Genomic DNA, 27,187 nt, shown 5'->3' with positions numbered 1-27,187 from the left:
ATGAGGAGGAGAAGAAGAAGCAGCAACAGCAGCGCTGTGACGTCATCGTTGCGAATTGGAAATCGAATTATTTATTATTATTATTATTTGTTGAATGAATCAAGAATGTGTTAATTACAAAATCACGTACGATTAAAAAACTATTGTAAGCTTTTTAGCATTTGTTGTTTTTTTTTGTTGCTTGGCTTGTTTTGTTTGAGGATCTCATATTTTTTATAATAACTTTGGCAAAGGCAAAGTTACCAAAAAAAAAAATTGGGGCGCAGCTTGAAGTAGACATTATGGCTCAATTATTGAATTGCAACTAATTTGAAAAATACACAGAAACAAACTCACACACAAACAAACACACACATTGGCAATTGTCAATGGAGGCTAATTAAATTTTTGTCCGCAAAAGCTGTGCAAACAGCTGGATGCGACTCTAATGTAAAATGTGTGACAAATGTGAAAAACACATTTGTTATCATCAGCGAAAGAAGAAATCCAAAATAAATAAATAATAGATTTATATCTTGGCTGGCCACCAAAATCAAGAAAAATATTTCGATATCTCCATCACAATATAGTATTCCAAAATGTATTATCATGGCATCAAAATTGGTTCTTATAATTTAATTTAATTAAATTCAGCTCAATGATTTAATTAGCAACTTTTTAAATTGAGCGCTAAATGAATACATTTGCCAGTGTGTACACATACCAAAATTTTAAATAGCAACAGAGCAAGCAGCTTGCCGTCGTTAACCAGTCACCTGTCTTCGCTCATCTGGCAAGATTGGCTTTGCGCTGCCATTTTGTTGCAGTTTGAAATATTTTTGTTTAGATTTGCTATTTGCATGTAATTTTTATATTATTGCGTCATATATAATACAACAGAAATTGGGCTGTGCTTAAATTAACTTCGTTGCTAGTATCAAAATTGAAGGGAAATTTTCAGTAAGAAAAAATTTGCCACAGTCTGGCAACGTTAGACACGCACAGAACTGCCTCTAAGAATTACAATGTGTCTTATTTGATTTAATGCAAGCCCTAACTAGACATTTTTCTCACCGAGCAATGGGATTCGTTGACTTGCTTAAATGATGACAATGTCAGCTGCGCTCACCGGTTGCATTTCTTATTGGAATAATGTTCCTATCCAAATGCGGTCACACTGGCAGTTAAAACCGCAATTTTGCCCAGGTAAGACGCACTCATGATTGTCACCTGATTGCTCGGTAAAAAAAAAATTCAAATCTCAGTCCCGTTATGCGTGCGTCGTGAAAGTACAAATTTAAATAAATTTCGATTAGCAAGAGAAACAACGCCAACAATAAACAACAACTACAAATCGCAGAACCCGTGCTAAAATACGTGTGTGTGTTTGAGAGGGAGAGAGAGAGAGCAGCTGTGTGTGTTTGTGCTTGTTTGTGTATGTGTTGCTAAACTGTTTAGGAATTCCAAGAAGAAATGTCACACAACAAGCGAAGAGTGCGAACAATTGAATACCTAACGCAAATATCTGCAGCGACGGCGGCAGCGGCGATATCGCTGCCAGCACATGGACTGGAAGAGAATGGAGATGGAGAGCCAACTCCAGACTCAGCTTCAGTTAGTGTTCCAGTCTTGCCACCCATTCCACCAAACCGACTGCGACGCGAGCAAAATGTGGATGAGGATTTAGCAAGGTGAGAAGCAGCAACTGTAACTCTAACTGTAACTCTGCTATTATGATTGTGGTTTTCCAGCCGGCTTTCGTGGAAAACCCAAAACACAAACACACACACACGAACTTACATAAATGGGTAGCGTGTGTGTTGCTGTCTCTCTCTCTATTTCCACTCACTCACTCTTGTTGGCTTCCCGCATATTTCGCCCGTTTTGATTGTCAAAACGTAAACAACATTTATCTGGTTTTGTATGCGCAATATTTCTGCTTCTTTTGTGTTTTTTTTTTACGTACCAAATTTTTGTCAGCTAAAAACTGCATGCATGGCAATAAAGAAAAGAATTGTAAATTTAGCTTGAAACTTACTCGTTTTTTATACAAAAAAATAAAATAATGTTTACAATGTGGCATTTATCGTGCAAAGCCAAATAAATGTAAATGAGTCGCAATTTTTTTTTAGGCTTGCCTGAAAATTGTCTCTTCAAAGATATTGCTGATAAGAATAGCCATTTGTCTGATAAGACAAGGAACACACACACTCACATGCCTTTTCCGCTTGCTTATTCATGCATGAGACATATTTACATACACACACACACACGTGCATATTTAACATTTATTTTTATTTTTCCAATGAAAATTTTCGCATGACTTTTTCTTGAAACAAATAAATGTCAAACATAGATTTTGTTTGACGTGTGTGTGTATGTGTGTGTGTATGTGTGTGTATGTGTGTGTATGTGTGTGTATGTGTGTGTATGTGTGTGTGTGTTGCCGGCGTGTCGCCTATTTAAAATTTGGTGAAATTAATTTGTATATATCTCTCTCACTCTCTCTCTCACACTCTCGCACTTGTTCTTCTTCTTCTTCGTCTTGATCTCCATTTCGTATACCAGTTTGGCAAAGGTGCGCTCGGGGGGAGGGGATGGGCTGATATTAAAACGCGTTTAATATTGATGTGCACATGTGTGTGTGTGTGTGTATACTTTTATAAGTGCGCTTGCACATTCCGCTTTGTTAACCTCTTTCGTTATGCGTTGAACCAAACTCAACGCAACGCAACCAGATTCAACGCAAGCCAAAAAGTCAATTCTGTTTTGAAATCGAATTCGCTTTCTTCTCAAATTCCACGCTGTCTTCTCCTTCTTCTTCTTGCATGTAATTCTCAATGGAATGCCTGTGTCGTCTGTCTGTCTGTCCGTCCGTATTTGTCTCTCTGTCTGTCATCATCTGATGTTAACGGTTGTTTGACACCCAAAACTCAGGCAGCGAACACGTAACAACTCACGTAGACATTGCCGCTTTTTTTGTTTTTTGGTTTGTTGTTTTTGTTTTTCCAAGCACGATCAATCATGGTCATACCAAATGTCTGGCAACGCTTGCACTTGAACTTCAAACGGAACTTTTTGACTCTTTCTCTCTCTCTCTTTCACACGTAGTCCTTTCCATTCCACATGACCCTGCCGAAACCCAAAAAAAAAAAAAACACGCTTAACACAAACAAGCAATTTGCATTTGAAAACATTTCCGCAGTACGAAAACAATATGGCGCAAATAATAATTTTTCAACTAGATTTCATTGTTTACATTTTCTTGTCCATAAATTTTATTGACCAATTGGACACGGGGATTGTTATGAACCAGAAATATTGAGTACTTCAATTAGAATATTATTATTAGAAGATATTTTTTTATTTATCAAATGAGTAGTAGCGCTAGATTTAGTAAATTGTGGGGAGCCATAAATTAAAAATTTACAAATTAAAAATACCTTATCTTAGAATAGATAGTAGATCTAAAAAGTTTGACAAGTTTATTAATTAAGAAGAACTTGATAATTTGTGAAATTTTTGATGAAGTGAGAAAAAATTGTATGCAAAACTCTTTTCGTTTTTTTTTTTTTTGAACACATGTAGTTAAATGCTCGTTTTGTAATCGATTAGCTATCGATTATGTCTGCTAAACATATTTAACTAAATTTCTGACAAAATGTGATAAGGCCAAATATAAGCGTCATAATAAAGTGCTTGATGTAATGGCCATAAATAAATTTATTGAACATCCGATGTTATTTTGAATATGCATATATATTTATGTGTATAAATATGCTAAAGAATTAATGATAAACTGAGGTATATAATATATTTCTGAAATGCAATAAATAATAAATAATATAATATATATAAGATAATATATGTTTAATTATGTCCTCTTATTTAAAATAAATATGGTTTCTCTTATCGCAAGCTGAACAGCTTCCATACTCAGATTACTCATACGTGCCGAGTGATGGTCAGTATTGATTATTTATGATTGATGCTTGCTGCCCACTTGGATTTATTTATACCTATTACAGTGCGTATGCTTAATTTACATATTATGTGTACGCATCGCTGGACTGAAAAGCACAATGAGTACACACAACCGCTAATGTGTTTGCTCGCCTGCTTGCTCGTACATCATCAAATATCATTATTTAATAAGAATTATAATAATAATAAATACTCGCTCGCCGCAAACAAAAATACAACAACAAAAACAAGCCACAACAATCGCAAAAGCAATCGCTTGATCTTCCGTCTCTTTTGCTTGCACTTGTGTTCCACTTGCGTTCTACAACGACTCTCTCTCGCTCTCTGCCACCCACCAAATACTCTCACTCTCTATTTTGCTATCTAGTCTGTGTCTGCCCGTGACTCTCGACACGATCTCTTCGGGATGACTCTTTTTTTTGTTTTGTTCGCCTCTGCCGATTAGTTTGTCGCCGTTCGCCGTGCGCTGCGGTTGATGTGCGCTTTCGTTTATTTTCGTTTCCCGCATATGTGTGTGTAAATGTGTGCATACATGTGCATGCATATGTTTGTGCGCTTGTAATACATGCACACACACACACAAATAGAAGTAACTGTGTGTGATTCTATGGGGTAAATTTTTGTTAAAGTGCTAATAAATTGTGGGTCTGCCGCCGCATTTCAATTCGCACACGACAATGGCCGGTCGCATCCAGTGGTCGCCTCAACATTTATATTTATCGCCTGCCCAAAACGTTTAGCTTGTGAAATTCATCGTCGGACGGATGGATGCATATTTGGCAGGCGTGCAAGCTGGCCAAAAAAAAAATATATATAAACAATATAATATACTTGGTGATTAGTTAGGGCGCGATCAGTGTGATAGCCATCAAGTTGTAGTTGAGCAGCAATTAATTAGTTGGCCACACTCGACATCGACTCAAAGTTCTCTCCAGGGTTGCTATTTACAAGTGCCTCGCTGTTTGTCGTTTGTTTTCGACTCGATTAAATGAAAATGTATTGTCGTAGCCCTCCATTGTAATAATAAAATTTGTTGGTGTTATTCCCCCTCACTCCTACTAAAGTGAAATCTTATAAATATTTTGTGAAATACCGCAATAAATCGCAAAAGCCCGAACAGTATTGTAATTACGTTCCGATAGTGGGCAAGACAGTAGCCGCAAAACTGTACACTGCACCTCAAACTGTAGAAAATAACTGAATGCGAAATGCCGCGAAAAAGGTAAGTAAAAAAGCTAAAGAAAAATATGAATGTGTTAAAAGTTGTTCAATTCGGTGTACCGAAGATTGAATACCCTATTTTAGTATTTAGATACAATAAAAATGCACTTATTAGTGCATAAAACTAAAATACTTGTGAAAAAAGAAGATTAAATATTTATTAATTAATAAATATACACTTTGTTTGTATATGAGGCTAAAGTGACTGTTAAAGTGACTGTTACCTATTAATTAAATATTAATAAAATACACTCATTCGGCTAAGATAACCGTGGGAAAAAAGAAGATTAATTACACAATTGGGTATATAAAAAAATCACTTTGATTTTTATACAAATGAGGTGCTTTTTACACCTGAGTTATTCAGGTATATAAGAAAAAAAATACACTTTGAAATCAGATGGGTTTTTTTTTTACAATATAAATAAAGATTGCTTTTTATAGTATCAGCAGCAAATGATTGATTGTTGTAACACAAATTTCTACAATTTCAATTGAACTTTTGCTTATTTCTTCGACTGAATATTGCCAACGCCAGATGTTGACTTTAATACATTTACTGTCTTAAACTGATAAGGGTTGCATTTTTGACTGATATGTCAACGAGTATATAGCCAGTATAAAGCTATGTACCATGCATTAAATAAAGAGTTTCGAACAGGTGTTTAGCACTGAATCAAGTTTGAATGAGTGATGCAATTGTGCTGTGATTTTTAGAGTTTTTTTTTTTGGTCGTCAATCACTTGAGTTTTACATATGGCGGGATATAAATCAGATCCGCATTCAAATTAAAGCATAATTAAAGGCGTGACAATCGGTTTGATGCAAGCGTGCGATAGATAAACCAGCTAGATAAGATAACGCCACAGTTCCGCCCACCCACAACTGCCCCCGCATGCGATTCCTATATATATATACTATATCTATATATCTGCGATTAGCTGACATTTCTACAATTTGCTGCCTTTACTATTTGCCAATTAGTGCAGCAATTAAATTATTAAAACTCATCCCCTTCTCTTTCTCTTCTGCTCCCCTCCCAACCCTATCCTCAGAGTGGAGTTTCGCGTGAAGCAGTCGTCGTCATCGTCACGTCCAATGCCAATGGCAACCATACGCAACGGCACATTGGAGGAGGATCTGCATCCGGACGATGAACTTGCTGCGAACTATGAATCATTTGGCACCACACCGCCGCGCACCCGTCTCAAGATCAAGAATCGCGACTGGGAACGCAAACAGAAGTACAATATTGTTGAACCGTAAGTTGGCAACCAATTGTTGCATACACTTCAATTTATATCAATCGCTTTATTATTCAGCAAGTGTATTAGAAATGCATTTCTTAATAATGGAAAATAATTCTAAAAACACCATTGACGATTTAGGGAATGACTTTCTACATTCTAGAAATTATTTTGAAAACCAAAAACTGGTAGTTTTCAAGGCGGTTCTATAGATTAATTAGCTTACATTCTTAGAGAAGTCAACTTTTATTAATAAATCTTACTTCTCTTTCTGAACGTAGAACAATGCTTGGTGATATTGATTCTTCTGAGTTAATCAGCCAACTTAATTTTAGTTCCGATTAGAAATAGAAGGAATTTTCTGCCTCATTTTCTTCAAACTTATAGTTCGAATTGTGATATCCACAACTCATTTAGGATCTAATGCACAAAACTGTTGTTCTTCTATCAAAACTGTTGTGTTCAGTTATCTATATAGTAATTTGCGGTCTTCGTAATAGTTATGCGACACGCCCCCCAGCCGGTTGAGTGGGAGATGGATCGTAGTTTGGCTGGATTAGTGCGATAACAAGCATGTGTTTGGTATCGCTGGGCCACTTGAATGTGCTGCTCGTCAGTACTTCAAGTTTCACATCAAATATATTTAACTATATAGCCCCATTCTATTACTTCCATTTAGTTGCGCAGCTGCAGCGGACAGTGTGGCGGGTGGCACACCCAAGAAGGGCATGACGAAGATGGCTCGGAATCGTGTCCAGCGTCGCAATACGATGGACTGTGCCCTGCTCAACGAGATGTTCGTCAACGAGGAGAGCAAGCGGACGGACAAGCGACTGCAATCGCTGCTCCGGGATTCGGAGCGCGAGATGAAGAACTCGCTGGCATCGGCGACGGCGGTGGCGCCGCCGCGTGGCAGCAGTTTCCATGAGGTGGCACATCCGCTCGAATCGCAGGACAAGATAATGCCGCTTAGCTCGGATGAGCCGGCGGCGCTGTTGGCGTTACCAATGCGCATCGCTTCCAAGGTGGTGGAGAGTTGCAATCGCTATCGGTGCGTCTCCTCGCGACCCATTGGCTGTCGTTCGTCGGCGCCGCCATTGGCATTTGCGGCGGCGTTGCCCACACTGCGAGTGGATATGAAGCCGACGCCTGGTTTCACCAAGCGTAAGGATTTCCACGAGACTTTCTCCAATCTGATCAAGTTGGGCAGCGTCGATAGGCAGGATGGGAAATTGTCGCAGGAGGAGCACACGTGGCAGACGGAACTGAAGGATCTCATCTGGCTGGAGTTGCAGGCGTGGCAAGCTGATCGCACCGTCGAACAGCAGGACAAATATCTGTACGATGCCCGCCATGGTGTCTCCGATCTGCTCGACCAGATCATTAGGTACAAGTTTCAGCCACGCTACAAACGCGAGCCCAGCCTGCTGAGCCTCGACAGTGGCATACATTCGGACGCCAACTCCAATGCCAGCTGTGAGTACTGCCCTAATCTTTGTCCACTTTATTGAATGGGTATTAATCAACGCTTTCCCCTTTGCAGCGCCATTGCCGAGCAAGTTGTGTCAGGGCTGCATGTCGTTGTACTGCAAGGATTGCATGGAGCGACAGGAGTTGGCGCTGCGCGAAGTCACCGATCTACTGGCACGCTTGGAGGCCGCCGAGGCCTTGTATCCATCTTCCCAGGCAATGGGTGCCTTGCATCCCATTTACAAATCCCAGAAATTTGTGGGTCGCATCAAGGCCATGTGCCTGTGGTACAACATTACCAAGCAGAACAAGCTCAAGCTTAGTATTCTGGGCCAAATTCTAGCAAGGTTTGTAGTTACCTCTATTAATTTATGTGTTCAGCAATAATCCATTATCCGCAAGTCATGAATTGTATGTTGCAAAGCACACATTTCTGAGTTTGAAAAATTGTTCAACTTAAATTAGACAAATATATCGTTAAAAAAGGAGTTAATAGAATCAAATAAATGCTTTGTCTTCGACAGACTGCAAGATGAGAAATTCTCGTGGCCGGTGCAGACATCCTGCATGGGCTCGGACAGTGGCAACTCATCGGCGTCTGGTGTGGAGAACGATGACTCCGCCGTCAATTCGATGGACTCGGTGAAGCCGCCGAGCGTGGCCAGCAATGGTCAGACAGTGCGACGAGGATGCGGCACCATGTCCTGTGCCCGGGTGCAATTCATGCTGAACGACTCCACACACGTGCCGGGCGAAACCTCCAGCAGCAATGAGTAAGTGCAGCCAGTCATAGCTAAAGTCACAACATAAGTTCTAACTTGTTGCGTTTCTTCAACACAGATCCACCTCAACGGAGATCAGTCAGCTGTCCAATGAGCTCTCCGCTTGCCATTTGCGCAAGGGTTCGATGCACGACATCAATATCTTTAGCGTGGAGCCGCTGGGCACCTCGAGCAATGATTGCAATGGCGAGCAGAGCTCCGGCCTCTATCGCAAATTCATCGAAAATGTGCTCAAGTGCCGGGGATTGGCCAAATCTCTTGCCTTCCTCCATCAGTTGCACACGGTGGCGCTGTACAAGGCGCACATTGCATTAGAGAAGCCGGGCGCTGAGGATCTGGAGGATTTTGAACTGGACGCAGAGATCAGTGAACAGGATGTGCCACGCATGGATCCACAGATCAGTCGCGAACAGGTCGTCGAGTTGCGCACCTATGGCTATTGGAGCGAGGAGGCCCAATCCCTCAATCTGCCCTCGTACATTCCCACATTTGTGTTCCTCAGCGGCATTCCTCTGCAGTTCATGCACGAATTCCTGCGCATGCGCCTCGAAACCCGACCAGTGCGTCCCAATCCCCTCAGCCTCGAGCAGCTGATGAAGGAGTTGCGCGAGGGCCTAACACTGGCGCTGACGCATCGGGAGCGCTATCAGCGGCATATAACCACAGCGCTGGCCGAGAACGAAACCGAACTGGGCAGTTATATGACCATCCTCAATCAGTACGATGCGACGGTGCGCAAAACCTTTGAACTCTATCTAGACTACATTGATCAGTTGGTGTTGGTCGCTGTGCCAGAGACGAATCAAAAATCGGTGCTGGAGAAGGAGTGGATGTTCACCAAGCTAATCAGCCCGATGATTAAGGGCATGCACACCTTGGCCTCGCAGAAATTCTGTCGCATTATTAGCAAACTGTTGTGCAGCATTTCCACACGGCTGGTGAAACGATCCGAGGAGTTGAACGAACAGGTTGCCAGCACCGCACAGACCGATGATAGCGAAGATCTCAAGTGGCAACTGTTGACCATTTGCCGGGAGACCCAATCATTGCTCACCGTCGAGCGGGAGCGTTCCATTAAGGTGCTCTTCTTTGCGAAGACATTTTGTCGTGACGTCGAAACGACTGATTTCCATCGGGAGCACTACGAGCACGATGTGGCCAATCAACAGCATGATTTCATCTGTTCGGATGTGAAGGCCGCCTTCAAGCTGCTCCAGCACGATGTGCTCGAGGTGCGCAACATGCTGACGGGCATCATTAAGGGTGTTCAGTGGCGCTGCTGTCTCCGCAACATGAACGATCTGGACGAACAGGATCGGTTGGCGGTCATGTCACGCACCCGCGAGATTCTACATCAGGGCTACAAGTTTGGTTTCGAGTATCATAAGGATGTGATCCGGTTGTTCGAGCAGCGCATCATGGATGTGAAGGATAGCAGACACACTGTGGACTTGGCATTGGGCATCATTTCGTTTGCCCAGATGTGGATGCATTTCGTGATGGAACGGTGTGAACGGGGACGTGGCATGCGTCCACGCTGGGCCTCGCAGGGTCTCGAATTCCTCATGCTTGCCTGTGATCTGCAGATCACTCAGCATCTGGACGATCGCCAATTCGAGGAGTTGAAACAGCAAATGGATCGCTGCATTTCGCATGTGATCGGCATCACCTCGGAGCCGGAGAAGGTGATACGCAAGAAGGCATCGCCGCGCACACGGAAAACCTCTTCGCCGGCGACCAGTCGCAGCCGGACACCCACCCGTACACCCATGTCCGCCGGCGTGGTGGTCAATCCCAATACGCCGCCATTGCAATCACCACAATACAATAAGCTGCTCCATCCACAGTTCAGCTTGAAGGAGGAGCTGCTCCAGCAGCAGCAGCAGGCCTACAGCTCTGTGGACAGTGCCGATTATGTGGAGGCGCCAACCGGTGCCGTCAATGGAGAGTTGCGTCTGCTGGTGCCACAAACGCCACCCATTTCGTCGGGTAAAACGAGCACACCCTCAACACCGTTGGCCTCACGCCACGAGAGAGTGCGCGATGCAGTGAATCGCCTTGATCTGGATCTGGAGGAGTGTCTGCGCGAACGCCGGCTCATTGGGCAGGTGAAGGCGCTGAATTCGTGCGACAAGGTGCAAATTCGGGCGCGCAGCGTCAACTTCCGTTGGCATCGGGGTATCAAGATTGGCCAGGGACGCTTCGGCAAGGTGTACACAGCGGTGAACAACAACACCGGCGAACTGATGGCCATGAAGGAGATTGCCGTACAGCCGGGCGAGACGCGTGCCTTGAAGAACGTTGCCGAGGAGCTGAAAATTCTGGAGGGCATCAAGCACAAGAATCTGGTGCGCTACTACGGCATCGAGGTGCATCGCGAGGAGTTGCTCATCTTCATGGAACTCTGTTCCGAGGGCACCCTCGAATCGCTAGTTGAGCTAACTGGTGGCTTGCCCGAGGCACTCTCCCGTCGCTTCACCGCCCAGCTGCTGTCGGGCGTTGCCGAGCTGCACAAGCACGGCATTGTTCATCGGGACATCAAGACGGCGAACATATTCCTTGTCGATGGCAGCAATAGCCTCAAACTCGGTGACTTTGGCTCAGCGGTCAAGATTCAGGCACACACCACAGTGCCCGGCGAACTGCAGGGCTATGTGGGCACCCAGGCCTATATGGCGCCCGAGGTCTTCACCAAGACGAACAGCGATGGCCATGGACGTCTCGCCGACATCTGGTCCGTGGGCTGTGTCGTTGTCGAAATGGCCTCCGGCAAGGTAGGCGACGATCAACCTGTACAACTGATAACCTGATAAGCTGATAGCCTGATAAGTTGATAAGCGATTTTTAAATATTTACTACGAATGAGACGCAAGCGGTGAATTGTTTAAATAGTTTTGATAGTACGTGTCTCAGAGTGGTTAAAATGGCTGCAAATGCTTTCAAAATGCGATAAGCTGTTGTTGTGACTCACAAACTGTAACTCGATATGTACAAAAGACATTCACTTATAGTGATATGGCTATCAGTGACCCCAAAATTGCAGAAAGACTGTCAAAATATGTTTCAGTAACTAGAAAACTCCGACTTCAACTGATTTCAAACTGTTATTGTGACTCACAAACTGTAACGTGCATATGAGCAACAGACTTAATCACTTTCAGTGATATTCACATTAGTTACTCCAAAACTGCAAAGATAGTTTTGTCATTACGTGTTTTAGGTAACACTGGTCAACAAGTTTCAGTATTGAGAATCGGAATTTAATTGCAGCCAGCAACAGGTGATCATTAATTGGTTTCACTAACCCGAAAACTGTGACATACACAACAGTTTACAGTGCTTTCAAACTGTGATAAGCTGTTATTGCTGTTACCCCAAAACTGTAACGCATATATGCTGAGAAATGGAGAGCAAAATACTTATTGATTATAGCAGGAAATCTACTTTCAATAACTCAAAAACTGCTTAGTTAGAGCGGGTAAAATGGCTGCAAATTGTTTCAAACTGCTCACAAACTGTAACTCATACATGTAAAGAACAGCAGAGCAAACGATTCCAAAACTGTAATGCCAGCTTTGAAGATGATGCAGCTACTGCATGACTCTAAGAATGTAATATAAACTGATTATTGTTGGCCAATAGACTTTTCAATTGTGGTCTTGGTTTTTTTAAAACTGTTTTAATAGCTAACGTTAGTGATGCTAAAGACGTGCCCTTAACATTAACCACCATTAACTACTGTCCGAGACTCTAAAAATGTATACTGCTGTAACTGTAAAAGCTTGACTCTACAACTGTAGGATGCAAGAATTTTAGTAATTTACGAATGCGAACAATTTTGCAGACAATTGTTTGACATGAATTTAAACAAACAACTAAAGGAGATATATGTATATGCTAGCAATTTTTCGACACTTCAAGAAGAGCACGAAGGCACATTGGCTATAAATATTCTATTATATTTGTTATCGTTACAGCGACCGTGGGCACAGTTTGATTCCAATTTCCAAATTATGTTCAAAGTGGGCATGGGCGAGAAGCCGCAGGCGCCCGAAAGTCTCTCGCAGGAGGGACACGACTTTATCGACCACTGTCTGCAGCACGATCCGAAGAACCGTCTCTCAGCCATTGAGCTGCTCGAGCAGAACTTTTGCAAGGTAAGCGCAGAATAATATAATATATCTATTGCATAACAATGGATCAATAAATATTTAACTGATTCTCGTGTTTTTTTTTTTTGAGTCTGGCCTGGATGAGGAGTGTAGCAGCGAGCAACTGCAGGCGCAGATGCGTGGCTCCTTTCGCCGCAACATGGCGCAAAGCTAATCCCGATGCGTCGCAGACTATATATATATATATATATATATATATGTTATATATATATATATTAATACGCGAGTGTATAATAATAATTATGTTGTCGAGTTTCTGTTGGACAATAAATATCCTATGAGAAATGAACAATCTTATGCTTTTATTCAATTGCAAATTTATTGACTCTTGCCACGCGATGCAAACTCAATATCGATATGAAAATTGATGCGATTCGGCTTATCCAGCATAGCCATCGACGGTAGTTGAAATGTCGGGTAAAAATACTGTGGTGTCCATAGTGGGTGGTGGTGGTGGTGAGCCATCTGAGCCACCTGGGCCATTGGGTGGTGTTGGTGGGGCAGCCTGAACTGTTGGCGCCGTTTGGGCTTGGATCAGTGGCGCAGTGCACAGCAGGATTGCCAGGCACAGGCTGAGCAACAAATGCAGCACTACAAGCAAGTGAATTCCATAAATTTAGTTCATCTTCCAATGATTTGATATTATTTGTTAGCGTTTGCTTAACTTACGTTTCATTTTGATAGTATTTCGTTGACTGTTGGCCAATTGGTTTAATCGTTCGACTTTTATGCTGATCGCCATGCGAGGAATACGTTTTATTCTCTTTAATTAATTGGATTTACTAATCAAGAGTTTATCTGCAGTTAGCTTATCTCTGTAGCCGGAATAAACCCAATATTGGATATGCGACTTTTCTTGGAACCAACAAACTAGTTAAGTAAATATGTATGTGTGTATGTATGTGGCAATGACATATATTAGTCATGAAGATATTTTGAGCGACGTAATCACACAATTAATCCATGGACCCCATATAATGTGTATATACACATATATTCATATATATATATCTAGACAATTTCCAATGCAATGTATTTATTTTTATTTTTGTGATTTTTCGCATGCATCAACATTTAACCAAATTCAACTTAATACAGTGTACAGCATACGAGTATATAGATCAGATAACAGATTGGGTTTTATAGGTTTTGTAGTGTTTTTTTTTTGGGGGGGATTTAACAGTTGAACGAATACATAAGTACACATATATATTATATATATAGAGCAACAATGAACACAGCAACATATATATTTTTTAACCCTTTAACATTTCCATATATAAGAATTTGTCTTGTGTATAACATAGATTATTTATGTATGTATGTATGGATACATAGTATATTCAAATAGATGTATAACATAGTTAAGATTTTAGTCATCACTACAAGACAACAACAGATATTCATTCAAGTATAATAATAGTAATGTATATCGTATTTGTATATATTTTCAATTTTCAAATAATTGTAGGTCTCTAATATTCGTTTGATATGTTTTCTGTTTTCCTTTTTGGTAAATATAGTATATAAATTTATTGATATGTATTGTTACGTTTCAAGTCTATATACGTACAATGATTTTCAATTTGCTTGTCAACAAAACATCAACGTCAACATCAACATCAACAACTAATAATGATTCATATTGCTATGAATACCGAATATCGAATATCATTTACTTTCTTTCTGTTTAGTTTCTGGCTCAATTTTTATTTTTAACAAGCATATAGTTGATTGGTGTGTATACATTATATCTATGTGTAATTCTCTTTTTGAAACAGCAACAAAAGGACAGTTAACATGTATCTAATACATTTATGTATGTATATAATTTATATTCCAATAACGAGTTCTATATTTCAAGGGGCGCATTTCAAACACAACATTGAACAAAAAGTATTGCATACTTTTGAGCTGCAAGCAACAGTGGATGCCAAAATGGTTGTTCTGACTAACGAAATTCATATTCACTTTAGATAGACAGTTAGTTAATACAGCCAATTAGATGATACTAAAACTCAAGTTAAAGCTCTAACACAGCTAAGCTAATAATATAATATTGCATAATTTTATCAACACATAAATAGATATGTATAATTATTTATTTATTTAACAGCACTAACAGTTGCGCATAAAATTGCTCTAAAACACATTTAATTGACTAGAGTTGCTCTTTGTCACCTACTAAGTAGTTACACGGGTTAAGTGAGTTAAAGCAAATGAGTTTCAATAATGCTAACGATTACTAGATGATTGACATCAGGTTGATCTCAATTCAATGATCGAACTGAGTTGTACAACACTAGAAATTGTCTGATTAACTGATGACGTCATATGGACGCGAGTTGACTACACTATGAATTTTTATATGAAACTTTTTTTATATTGTATACCCCTGCAGAGGGTATTATCACGATCTATATATATTCTTGATTCGTTTAAATGGACAGATTTTGTTTTTGCCAAGATATGCCGACAAATGTAAGTGGTTATGACTGTTTCATCATCTTTAGATATATGGATAATCGAAGCCAAGCTGCAAGGGTATTTTAGATTCGGCATGCCGAAGATAACTTTTCGTTCTTGTTGGATGTGTTGCATTTGTAGTTGTATAGTTAATGTGTATCTTTACGGATCATTTGTTGCTAAGGTACATTTACTGATATGTTTAGTTTGTTGCATTCCGCATTTGTAACCAACGATTTCCATTTGCAGCATTTAATTCTGCAGCAGATCATGCATGATGTCCAGCGAGTCCTGCAACGATTTGGCATAGCGTGAGGCGCTTGTATCCTCGCACGCGTAGAATGCCGACACACAGAAGACAATCTGCTCCGGCTGTGGATTATAGGAGCAGCCATAGCCACGTGGTGTCACCGGACCATAGCCCATAAAGCTATCCGTACTGCAGGCGACCTATGAAAATGAAATGATCAAATCACAATTTAGTTCAAAATTGCATATATCAATTTGCAGCAAAATTGGGCAAAAATTCAATTAGACAATTAGTGGCTTACGTGTCGAGCTGGTGGTGCTGTTTTGGATGGTGGTGCTGTGGTGCAAAATATTAAGCAATTAGACAATAATGGTGCAAAGAGTGTGTTGCAATGAAATGAAAATAGTGCGCAGTGCTTGGTGCAAGTTGCTGTGCAGCCCCGTCGATAATTGGACAGCAGCTGATCTTGTTGGATACCTGACTGGTGGAGAGGAGAAAGCATTGCGATATCTTATACGATTCATCGGTGAAGAGCTCGTGCAGCTCGCCGGTGACCTCCACGGATGCCTCGCGCAACCCCAACAGGGGTATATCGATGCCGCTGCCCAAAATATTCTTGACCATCACCTCAGTTTGGCGAGCGACGGCGCAGCGGAAGAGCTCACGCAGATGATCCTTCTGTGGAACACAGGATGTATCAATTCATAAATGGTGTCCGGATTACAATTTACACACAAATACTCACGCTATAAATGCTAAATTTGACTTTGCGAGCATCCTCCTCGTCATCCTCGCGATCGCTCTCCAGCGGCACATTAGCACCCTCGCCCTGACACATCGCCTTGGCCCACTCCAGTGCCTCGGTGCTGGCAGCACGGATGCAATCCACACGACCCTATTCGACATAAGAGACAAACTTTGTAGAAATAGCCAAGGAGAGAGAGAGAGAGAGAGCGAGAGAGAGAGAGAGATGGACTTACGTGCAGGAAGCGTCTGGTGGAAGCACTCTCGTAGGTGGCCACAAGGTGGCCGTAAAGTCTGCAATGCATCAGATTGGTTTTTAATATAATTGTCTATAATATGCATAATATAGTATAAAATATCTTCAATAAGTACGATGTAAGCTTTGTGAAGGCCACTGTGATTAATTGAAGAACAATGTGTATATCATTTAAATAGTTTTGTTATTAGAATTTCTTGAACATTTCTTACATTATTATAAATAATCTACAATTCATGTCACAAAATACTCTTTACAAGCTTGAACTGATTTTAATGGGCTTCAAGTAATCAAATTGCTGATCCAAAATATATTTGGAAATATTTTAAGAATGCAACTGTTTCCAAACGAAAATAATCAATTTGAACTTTACTTAAAACACTAAAAATAAAATAATAAAAAAAAAATTTTTTTGAAATACCAATTTCATTTCCAAAACAGTTTTTTTGTGAGTGTACAATTTATGAATAGAGTTGGAAGACTTACTTGTAGTGGGCCAGTTGCAGGGCGAGCTGTATGTAGACATCCGGACTGACCTGGCACGATTTGACAAAGTTCTTGCCATAGCCCTTGTAGCGATACACATAGAAGTCCAGATTATCGATGGCCTTGTCCACAGTGAGCGCCGCCTCGGCAAATCGCCGCTCCACCTGAGCATTCAGATGCCACTCCAGGCGCTCCGGTGGCGGCAGATGATGCTGCGGCAAACCGTTATCATCATCCGGATGGTCAACGATATTCTTGTAGATCTTCTCGAGCAGCTGGACGACAGCGATGCCCTCGGAGGTGGAGTGCTCGTAGCACAGGCCCCAGCTGCCATCGGTGCAAATGATGAGCTGTAAATGACAAGCGGATCGGGTTGAAACCACACACGAGATCAAGGGAGAGGGAGAGAGAGGGAGCGGGAGAGAGAGAGAGAAAGAGATAGTATACGATATTGGTTTGCTTACCTGCATGGTCTTGTCGAACCAGCGATTGGCCGAGTTGAATTCACTGCCACCGCCGTGGATCATTTCGTGTGCCATGTTCGTCTCATCCCGGTCGCCAGCTGTGTGCATGGTGGGCGTGGCACCCGTAAAACCGCGTGCATTGAAATTGACGCCCAGCGGCTCATCCAAACAGAGCACCACCAGAGCCGTCTCAATTAGCTCCAGATTGCGCCTATTTCGCTCATCCCACTGCAGAGCCTCACGATCCTGGGCCCATTGGGAGCGCGGCTCGGCTGTGAGGAGTCCAACCGGGGCCGGCTTGGCTGGCAGACAGGGCGCATCGCTAAGCACGTAGAGGATCTGGGAGGCGATCTCGCTTTCGGACAGTTTGCCACGATCGCAGGCCTGCAGGACAACGCAGTACATCTGATTGCGACAGATGAGCACCACATGGCGATCCTCATCGATGTCCGGATTGGTCTGGGCACGCTTCGGCAAATACTGCGAGTCGCGTTCGACGCCCGGACGGCGACAGGAGCCAAGCAGCCGATAGTATTGGGCCATGCACAGCGGCTGATGTTTTTCGCGCGAGGCGGCCCGCTCGAGCGGCAGATCGCCGCTGTCCAGCATCTCCTTGTGGGCAAGGATGCCGTCCAGCAGCCGGGCGGCAAAGTGGGCCACATCGTGCACGGTCTTAAAGCGGCGCGGCGGAAACACCATGCCCGGATTTGAGTTGATGGGCAAAGGGATGCGCACGTTCATGTACATGTCGTTGAGCCAGTAGTAGTATGCCTACACCGAAAAAAATATATAATAGTTAGATCGATTTTGGTAATTGATATCAATCTCAAAGCTTTAAGCACATTTCGTATTTGGGTTTTCCTCAATCTGTTTGAGTAAACATCTAAAAATCAATTCGTGTCAAGTTAAATAAAGTAAGAAGGCTCTAGTCGTGAGTGCTCGTCAATGATATACACTGAACCCGAAACTTTACCTTAGGTTAAGCAATACTTTTAACATTTTTAGCTTTAGTTTCTATCGATAGTTGATATAGTTGGACGAGACAGCTCATTCTTCAAGCGTCTCTAAATCCATAGAGTTTTAAGCGTGGAATTTATTGAGTGCCAAGTAGAGGCAATTTATGTTTGAGGAAAATCCCTGAACCCCTTACCCAAGGTTACCCAAGGCAAGGCAAGATATGAGCTTCTTCTCTGAAGGAAAGAGTAACAGTTCCAACTCGAATACCTGTAATTGGCTTCTGTACGTGTTACAAGGACACAAATGAAGATGGAATTTGGTATCTAATTGGTCGACAAGAGCACCGAATGTGCCAAGACATGGAAAGCACATTTTATTGTCACATTGAATCAAAACTCAATTAGCGTTTAACGTCAATGACAAGATCAGGGTGCGCCTGGGCCTGGGTGTGGCGTTCAGTTAGTTAGAAATGATTATAATTTTTATATTTTGGGTTTTTTTGTTGTTGTTGTTGTTGAGGGTCGCCCTATTAGGAACAACGTTGTTATCGAGCGTTCCTCGAAGCGAACTGATAACGCATCACAGATCGCAGATCGGAGATCATTGATAAGCGTCCAACTTTGGCATACTATAAATAATGCTCATTGGTGCATAGTCGAAATCAGTACAACAGTTTCATCTAACTTTAACGGATACCCAAATTCATTCGACAACCCAAAGATGAAAGGTGAGTCTTCTGTCTCCACTTTCCTCCTTTCACTTTCACTTTCACTGATGGGTTTCAATGTGCAGTGTTCGCTCTGACTCTGCTCAGCCTGGTGGCTCTGTCCCAGGCACGCTCCGACTACAGGCTGCAGTGCACCCGCGATGAGATTGGCATCCGCTGGCCAAGCTATTTCAGCAACTCCGAGTACTTTGTGTGCCAGAGCGTCTTTGGCAGCCAACTGACTGTACACTGTCCGCCCGGAGAGATATTCACATTTGTGCTGCAACAGTGCACCAGTCCTTCTCTGTATGTGCCTTCACCACCCATGACCATGTTGCCAACTGCAGCGCCGATTACCATGCATTTGGTCGAAGAAGCACCAATAATAATTGGCCAAGCCGTGCATTCGACTCATGAGCACGGGCTGGATGCTGCGCACCAGGGCCACCTTGACTACAGTGAGCACAATGGGCTGGACAAGGAGCAGCAGGTTATCCATGCAATGCCACTTGATCCCACACCACCCACCGATTCAGCAACACCACCCACACTTGTTGCCGCCGCCCCACCCAAGCCCGGCAAGAAACCCGGCGTCCCACAGCCCCAGAAAGGCACTGCCCCCAAGAAGCCGAGCGCTCCAACTCCTGGCAAGGCCGCTGCCAAGAAGCCAGCTGGACCAGCAACACCACCCAAGGCCGCTGCCAAGAAGCCAGCTGGACCAGCACAACCACCCAAGGCCGCCAAAAAGCCAACACCGCCCAGCAAGGCCCAGTAGAAACCAACCCCAGCCTAAAAAGTACTCTAAGCCTCAGCAGCAAAAAAAAAAAATAATGTTTAACAAGCGGAATTTCATTCAAAACTCTAAATAACACCAAATAAATATCTTACTGCAATCGCTCCAAATATTTGTGTCGGCTATAGGAAGTGTCGTTTCTATAATAACATGTGTATCTACACACACACACACACACACCCCACACACCCCACACACCCTACACACCCACACACCACACACTTACAAGCATTTATGTGTGTGTGTGTGTGAATAAGTCAATTAGCTAATTGCTCTTGTCGCCCAATGCCGTTGACATTTAGCAATTTTAATTGATTAATATTTGCTGGGTTTGCAGCAGTTGAAAATATGCATGACTAGCAGATACCACGTATCAGTATGAGTAACTGACAGTAGATTGTTATTACGTTTTTATTATTAATATTACGATTAAGGTCGACAAAACAAACATTTTCGATTTAACTTTTTATCGGATCGAATCTTTGTTTTGTTATTTGTTTTTCTTCAGATTTTAAGATAAATGCACAAATTCATAAAAGTTGTACTTAAAATTGTTCAGCAGAATTCATTTTCTGCCAACATTTTTGTATCAATCCCATTTTTTTGTAAAGTTACGCATTTATTTGAATAGTGTCATACGTGCGTAATATAAGTATTAGGAAACAGAAAAATAATGAATAGTAAATTATTTATTATATACTATATATGTATATATATATATATCACCAAACCAGAACTAATTAGATAAGACTAAAACCGACGCGAGCTGATGATTAAATTCAACGGAAATATAATGATTTGTAGAGACGGTCGCTGTTACAAACAACATCCTATCTATACTGGAATACACATATAGATGATTGGCAGGTAGCTGTGTTAATAGGTGTGTTCGTTTCTTATCCGATTACACAATAATTACGAGAGTCTACAGCTTTTCGCTGGCTGTTATCAATGTGGGAATAGTAAAGACATTTGCCAAATATTATCGAGGTTACATAGAGAGTGAAAAGAATTCAATTTCGATATTGATTTCAATTTCAATTTCAATTTAACTGACTGTTAGCTTTTGACAAGCAGACAAGTATTAATCTAGACGTGTGAGCTGATTAAAAAATGTTTAACAAGTGCGCACAGCGTCAAGACTTAAAGCAATAAAAGGCTTTGCTTTAGGCCATTTGGAATCAGTTACCAGCGAGACGTTCAACCAGCCAAATATGAAAGCCGGTAAGCCAGAGTCTGACAGAAGAATATCGAGTGGAGGATACTCACATTACCAATGATATTTCTATTCGTTTATTTGTTCACTTTTAGTTCTAATCGCTGTCGCCGGTCTGTTGGCCATAGGTGTCCACGCACAGACAAGTTGCCCCACACCAACCTATACGGAGGACATTGTACCCAAATGCTTGACTGACAAGCGCGTCAAGCTACCAAGCTACGCGGATCCGTACAGTTACTATGACTGCTCAACTGGCACTGCCAAATTGACCAAATGTGAAACCGGTATTTTCACCTATGTGTACCAGCAATGCACCACATGCGCCCAGTATATCCCAGCCCCTGATTGTTCCGCCCTTAAATTGGGCCTTACGTGCACTCCCATTGCGGATGGCCCCACAACCGCAACCACCCCTGAAGTGACAGTAATTACCGATACATCGACCGCCGTTACAAAGACCACCAAATCCACCGCGACTCCAACTGGTTCAACAACACCTTCACCACCTGCTCCACCTTCGGATTCAACAGCTGCTTCCGGCACAAGCACACCCATCACCGACGATGGCACCACCATATATGTTCCCCCACCACCCGGTCCAGCTGATCCCAATGTGCCTCAGCCAAGCTCTCCATCTCCAACGGTCGGCACTTTTCCCACTGGTCCCCCATAGGCTGAACAAAATTTACATTGAATACATTGAATAAAGCAATGATTGGCATGCATACATATACACACATATGCTATATATATATATATATATATATATATATATGATTAGAGTACTTATCGGACTCAAATCTCGATCATTTATGTATACTTAATATTCAGACGCATTTACTTTTAACTTTGCCTATTGCCTAATATAAATGCAATTGAATGGCTCACCCAATTATCCTCAGCCTCGCGCTTGTCCTGTAGATACTGATGCAGTCGTGGTCCCAGACCCTGCGGCGACGAGAACTGCTTGATGATGCCCTTGGTGCGTTCCAGCTGTGCCGGCGTCGTGATGGGCTCCAAGGCGAGCACATAGTCTGCCATGGTTTGCTCCAGCGGTGGGACAGGTACTTTCGGCAGAGTCTGCAAGCAGAAGAAAGGGTTCCAAGTTTCAAGTGACATTTGCTAAATTATATTTTCCTTTAACTTTCTACCCTTTGCTCATTTATATGCACGACATTATAGCAGTTAGAATACAACAACCACAAAACACGCTGCCAAAAAAAAAAAATGTCCACCCTAGGGATCCAAAAATTCAAATCACAAAAAAAAAGAAAACGAGAAACGAGAAAGAATAGGAAAATGGAAAATGGAAAAAGGGAATGATAAAAGGGATTGGCATGAATCTGACATTGGGGCGTGCTGCATTAACTCCCGCTCAACTTGGTCTGTCAGCTATTTGGCTGTTCTCAACCATTTACTTTTCCCTGTCACGGAAAACTTGTATTGAGAGCTCTGCCCTTGAGATTCCCCAGTGGCGCCACACAACTTTTTTTTTTTTTTGCTGAATCGAAAGTGTCGTGCAGCATTCGCAATGTGTGGATCGAAGCAAGTAAAATATATTTCAAATTTTGCAGAGAATCCAGTCGTAATTATTTGAAATATGAAATGTGAATACGAATAGGTTAAAAAGAAAATGAAAACAATGGTTTCTAAACGACATTTAATAGCAAGTCTATTTTTTTTTTCATTTAAATAAAATTCAACCAAAGAAAAGACATTTGTTTTTATTAGACAAAGACTTTGACATTTTTTTAAATAACATTTCATATGTTGGCGTTCTGCGGATATGGTAAATTGGAATTGCGAACAAGTCGCAATGTGTCTACCAGAATTTTGACACAAATCAATATTAAAAACATTTTTGTACTTTTCAATCTACTAAAAATAAAACTCCAGCAAATTGAGTTTGTCTTTAGTCCGTCAAATATGCCATGCGTTTGCCCAGATACATTTCTTTGGGAATAGTTAAAGCATGCAGCAACATTCCATCTGTCATTTGACTCTGACAGCCGTCAAGCTGTAGTCAACCAACCACCCAACCGCCCACCTCCCCTCTCAGCTTTACATGTTTTGATGTCTATCTCTTTAGATTTTTTTTGTTTTTTTGTTGTTTTTTCTTTTTTTGGGAGGGTTGCTGTGCTGAGCTGTGCTTTTACAGGTGAGAGTTTGGGGTGGGTGGTGGAATGTTTGTTTACTAGAACTGTGGGTTGCTTGCTTGTCTATCTGGCTGCCTGGCTGTCTGGTCTTCGGTTCCGGTTGCCCCAGAGGACCGTTGCCATACAAAAGCGCTCGTTATTTGCATTTGTAATTATAACAAACAGGATTAGTCTGTCTATGTATGTGTGTGTGTATGTATCTTTCTTTTTGTATATAAATGTGTGTGTGTGTGTGTGTGAGTGTGTCTGTGCATGTATTTGTGTTTGTATTTGAATTAGTCGAGTAGCAAGTTTGTTGAGCCGCTGTGCAAATATTTAACACTGCCTGCAAAGAAATTTCAAATTGTCTAATCAATTTTACTCACGTCAGGGAATCCGAATTCGTCTACAGACTCGGCGGATGAGAGCCACTTCTTTGGTATGGACAATATAGAGTCTTTCCATCCTGAAAAAGTACAACAAAAAAAAAACAAAGGCGAACATGACAATAGACAATTATTATAAGATAAGAGAGAACATTATTTGTTCATAACGTGAGTCCGAGTTGAATACCCTCATTTGGATCCATTAGCAAACGAGCAAATGTTAAAACAAAAAACATAATTTGGACAAATGTGTTTTTTTGAAAAATGACTCACAAATCTAATATGCGATATTGTGCTGATTGATTAAGCAGCCATTTAATCATTGTCATATGGCTCAAGTACCTTCCATACTATATGTCGTAGGTCTCGAATCGGACAGAACTGTCACAATGTCACGATGTCGTCTAGTTTGACATCGCTTAGTGTCATAATTGATTGTGCAAATGTAATATATACACTACAGAACTTTCAGATTAATTAACAAAGAAATCAAAATAAACAAAAAACAAAAACAGAAAGACGCCGTTCACTTATCGAGTTTTTTTTTGTTTATGTTTTTGTTTTTTGTTGTGTTTTTTTTTTATTGCCATCTAAATCCAAGTGGCCTTATCTGTTGTGTATCTAATTCGGAAGCAAATCAAGACGTTATTGGCTTCCGCAATCAGGAATGCAATAAAGAACGGATGCCCAAAAACTTGCACAACACTAAAACACTCGAAGGGGGCGGGGTCGTACTATGGGGGTCGCCCTATGCCTAGGATGCGGCCATTTGTTTGGAGCGGTCCGTTTTTTGGCATCCTTTTAAAGTAGTTTGAGTGTGAGTCTAGTGTGTAAGCACTTCCGCTCGCCCAGAGAGACGGCAATTTCCGTTATTAGCTTTTGGCCAGATAAGTAAGATTGTACACTCGATGTTAAACAAAACATATCCCATGACAAATTCAACCTAAAACATACACACACAAATCTACCAATTCAAAATGGTCGACACTTGGCAGACTCAGAATGAAAATTCAGAGAGTGAGCAATGTGGCCCACCACGCCCACTACGCCCATTGCCCCCCATCTCAGCCCACACACTTCCGTTGCTGCCGCTACTTATGACAATCATAATGTTATTAATAAAAATGGTTTTTACGACAATCACGATAAAAGCAAAACGGACTAACGGTCGCCAAACCACCCATGGCCCTCGAACTGCGCGCACGCGTCTCCCCTTCCCCACGAGATGCCAAATCTAATGCAATTTATTAACCTTTTTTCATTATCTGGGCAAAAGATGTCTCCGTTTCACTCTCTCTGTCCCGGACAACAACTAGCTAAAAGTTGGTCACATTGTGGGTGCCGCCAACAATGGAGTCACGTGGCACCAATTTGAACATCCGTTCCATTGTTGCTGTGCCCGACTCACGACTCACGGAGTGTTACTGTTGTCTTTGCTGGAACAACATTAACCACAACCTGTAACCGACTGTCTCGGTGTCTGGTAAATGTGCCCCTTGTGGATGCGCCAGACTAACGACACTTTGAATGGGGCAACTCTGCAGTTTGTTGTAAATTATAATAAATTGCGTTAGCAAGTCTGTGGAAAATTCAAATTATGTAATTAAGCATGAGGTTGTGCCTCCCATACAAAACTGAATTATGGATACTGCGTGTCGCAAGACTTTAATCCTTCACTTTGAACGGGTTTCATGCGTCTAGAATCGACTCAAATGATGACACTTAAAGTATATTTAATGATGTTGAGCCCTGAACCAAAAAATAAAATAAAAAATAGCATACACAGAGAGAAATAATCAAATAAGTTGGGGACTGCCTTACATTGATATAGATATACTTCAAAGACGATATTCAACATCGAGCTTGAGTTACTTTTTTATGCTTTATAAGATTTAGGATAAACAATGAGACTGTTGCTTAGATTTTTTCGATCAGATTCTATAATGTTTCAACTTAAACTTACTTTAAGATTTTGATTGCAATTATACTTGATTCGAACTTAGTTTTAGTTAGACTTTTTTCCATTGAGTTCGTGCCACTATCAAACGTGATTTACTTCAAATGAGAATACTTGATTCTCAGTTATTTGAACTTAGTTTTAGCCCGCTGTTTTTCCATTGTGTATATGCGATTTTTAGTCTGGGCTTCAGCTTCGTTAAGCGAGACATGCAATTAAATAAACGTGGCTCTAATTGCATGACATGTGAGGGTTGCAAGGGGAGTCAGGATATATGTATGTATGTATGTATGTGCCACGCACACGAGTCCTTGATTATTTAATACTTGTTAGTGCTGCTGACTTGTTTGCAATTTTAAAGCTTATCCACAGCGGACAGCAGTTAAGGACATTCAGAGTTGCTGGATCAGCAACTTGTCCATCGCTTTCAATTACGTGCTTTTGGTCATGGCAACATTTCCAATTGATTGATTGATGCTGGAAATTTTGATTAGACAGACGGCCGGCTAATCAGATATTCATGCGCCATTACAACAGACACTGAGCGCAGGCCGAACTTCCGCTTCCGCTTCAACTTGCAGAGCAGAATAGGGCAGAGCAGGCCTGTCTATCGACCCATCTTTTTGATGAATCCCTTCGTGTGCAAATGTCAGTTTCAATTTGTTTGGTTGCTGTCAGTTATTTTGCCTACTCATGATTACATTTTCCTATTTGCCAAAAATTGTATACTCCCCAATTTCGATTTGCATTCTTGTCCGTTGAATGATGCATTAGCTCGTTATGATCTTATTTATGAAGGGGAACTGTGTGTGGTGTGGATGGGGTGTGTGGTATGGGTGGATACACATATGGCCAGAACAATTCGCACCCTAACACCAACCCAGAGAAATGATGGAGCTTATTGGCCACACGCCTCGTGCTTAACAGCCAGCAATAAAACGCTTCAATAAACCAACAAGCTCATTATTAAGCAGCAAAAATCACGCTTGAATTCCGGCTCCAACCCTCATCCTCCACCGCAAAATGGATGCGAAAAGGCCTCAGACGACAGGCTGCCGCCTGTCAGACGCTGCGATAAAAATGTAATCCCAATGAAAAATAATGTTTTCTGTTGCCAGCGTACCAATTTAGCAAAACTCCAACCCAAAAAAAAAGAACAACAAAATAACCCACACCTCATTACGGGAAGCGGGAGAGATGTTGTTGGATCGATTCTTGAGCAGCGGATTTGGTATACGGTTAGTTTACCAGCTGATCCTTATCCATAGCCTGTTTTTGGTGTCGCCGAGCCACTTAATGTGCGCCGCACATTAGAATATATCTATGGAATTTTGTCTATGCAATAAAAAACAACAACAACCACAACAACAAGAAAACTCCAAAATTTTCAACTGAAACCGTAGCAAATGAAGCAGAACAATTTAAAAAAGGCAAAACAAATCCGAGACTCCCTCAAAGAACGCTGCTCGTGCGACACGTTGCGACTACATAAAACACCAGCTGAACAAGCTGT

The 27,187-nt window shown here is 41.7% G+C and overlaps 4 protein-coding genes across 5 annotated transcripts in view; 2 read left to right on the top strand and 2 right to left on the bottom strand.

Annotated features, from left to right (window-relative positions):
• The first annotated feature begins 1,379 nt into the window (after window positions 1-1,379).
• Window positions 1,380-13,093, top strand: LOC6567297 (mitogen-activated protein kinase kinase kinase 4). 2 transcript variants are annotated; one of them, XM_001993842.3, is made up of 8 exons: window positions 1,380-1,670; window positions 6,240-6,446; window positions 7,111-7,907; window positions 7,975-8,248; window positions 8,426-8,674; window positions 8,742-11,457; window positions 12,661-12,840; window positions 12,926-13,093. In XM_001993842.3, exons 1-8 carry the CDS (start codon window positions 1,453-1,455, stop codon window positions 13,007-13,009), a joined length of 4,725 nt encoding a protein of 1,574 aa, XP_001993878.1. In that variant the 5' UTR covers window positions 1,380-1,452; the 3' UTR covers window positions 13,010-13,093. The 2 variants fall into 2 exon arrangements, with proteins under 2 accessions (XP_001993878.1, XP_032596236.1); XM_032740345.2 differs by lacking the exon at window positions 1,380-1,670 and adding an exon at window positions 4,500-5,185 and having other exon boundaries at window positions 12,926-13,091.
• Window positions 13,094-13,185: 92 nt separating this feature from the next.
• LOC6567298 lies at window positions 13,186-13,578 on the bottom strand. The gene is made up of 2 exons (XM_001993843.2): window positions 13,525-13,578; window positions 13,186-13,446 (listed from the first exon to the last, which is right to left on the bottom strand). Exons 1-2 carry the CDS (start codon window positions 13,529-13,531, stop codon window positions 13,235-13,237), a joined length of 219 nt encoding a protein of 72 aa, XP_001993879.1. The 5' UTR covers window positions 13,532-13,578; the 3' UTR covers window positions 13,186-13,234.
• Window positions 13,579-13,888: 310 nt separating this feature from the next.
• LOC6567386 (choline O-acetyltransferase) overlaps window positions 13,889-27,187 on the bottom strand; it is a 31,431-nt gene continuing 18,132 nt past the window's right edge. The window contains exons 3-10 of the mRNA XM_032740077.2: window positions 23,718-23,797; window positions 22,085-22,276; window positions 17,522-18,292; window positions 17,058-17,407; window positions 16,552-16,609; window positions 16,317-16,466; window positions 16,049-16,249; window positions 13,889-15,771 (exon numbers count right to left, since the gene is read on the bottom strand). Coding sequence (XP_032595968.1) covers window positions 15,574-15,771; window positions 16,049-16,249; window positions 16,317-16,466; window positions 16,552-16,609; window positions 17,058-17,407; window positions 17,522-18,292; window positions 22,085-22,276; window positions 23,718-23,797 — 2,000 coding nt within the window. The 3' untranslated portion in view covers window positions 13,889-15,573. The remainder of the gene's footprint in view (window positions 15,772-16,048; window positions 16,250-16,316; window positions 16,467-16,551; window positions 16,610-17,057; window positions 17,408-17,521; window positions 18,293-22,084; window positions 22,277-23,717; window positions 23,798-27,187) is intronic.
• On the top strand, window positions 21,116-21,926 carry LOC6567388 (peritrophin-55). Its single transcript, XM_001993846.2, has 2 exons — window positions 21,116-21,201; window positions 21,289-21,926. Exons 1-2 carry the CDS (start codon window positions 21,192-21,194, stop codon window positions 21,867-21,869), a joined length of 591 nt encoding a protein of 196 aa, XP_001993882.1. The 5' UTR covers window positions 21,116-21,191; the 3' UTR covers window positions 21,870-21,926.

Source organism: Drosophila grimshawi, unplaced genomic scaffold (genome assembly GCF_018153295.1).
Source record: "Drosophila grimshawi isolate 15287-2541.00 unplaced genomic scaffold, ASM1815329v1 contig_311, whole genome shotgun sequence".
Classification (NCBI taxonomy): domain Eukaryota; kingdom Metazoa; phylum Arthropoda; class Insecta; order Diptera; family Drosophilidae; genus Drosophila; species Drosophila grimshawi.
This window is presented reverse-complemented; position numbering and strand designations above follow the sequence as displayed.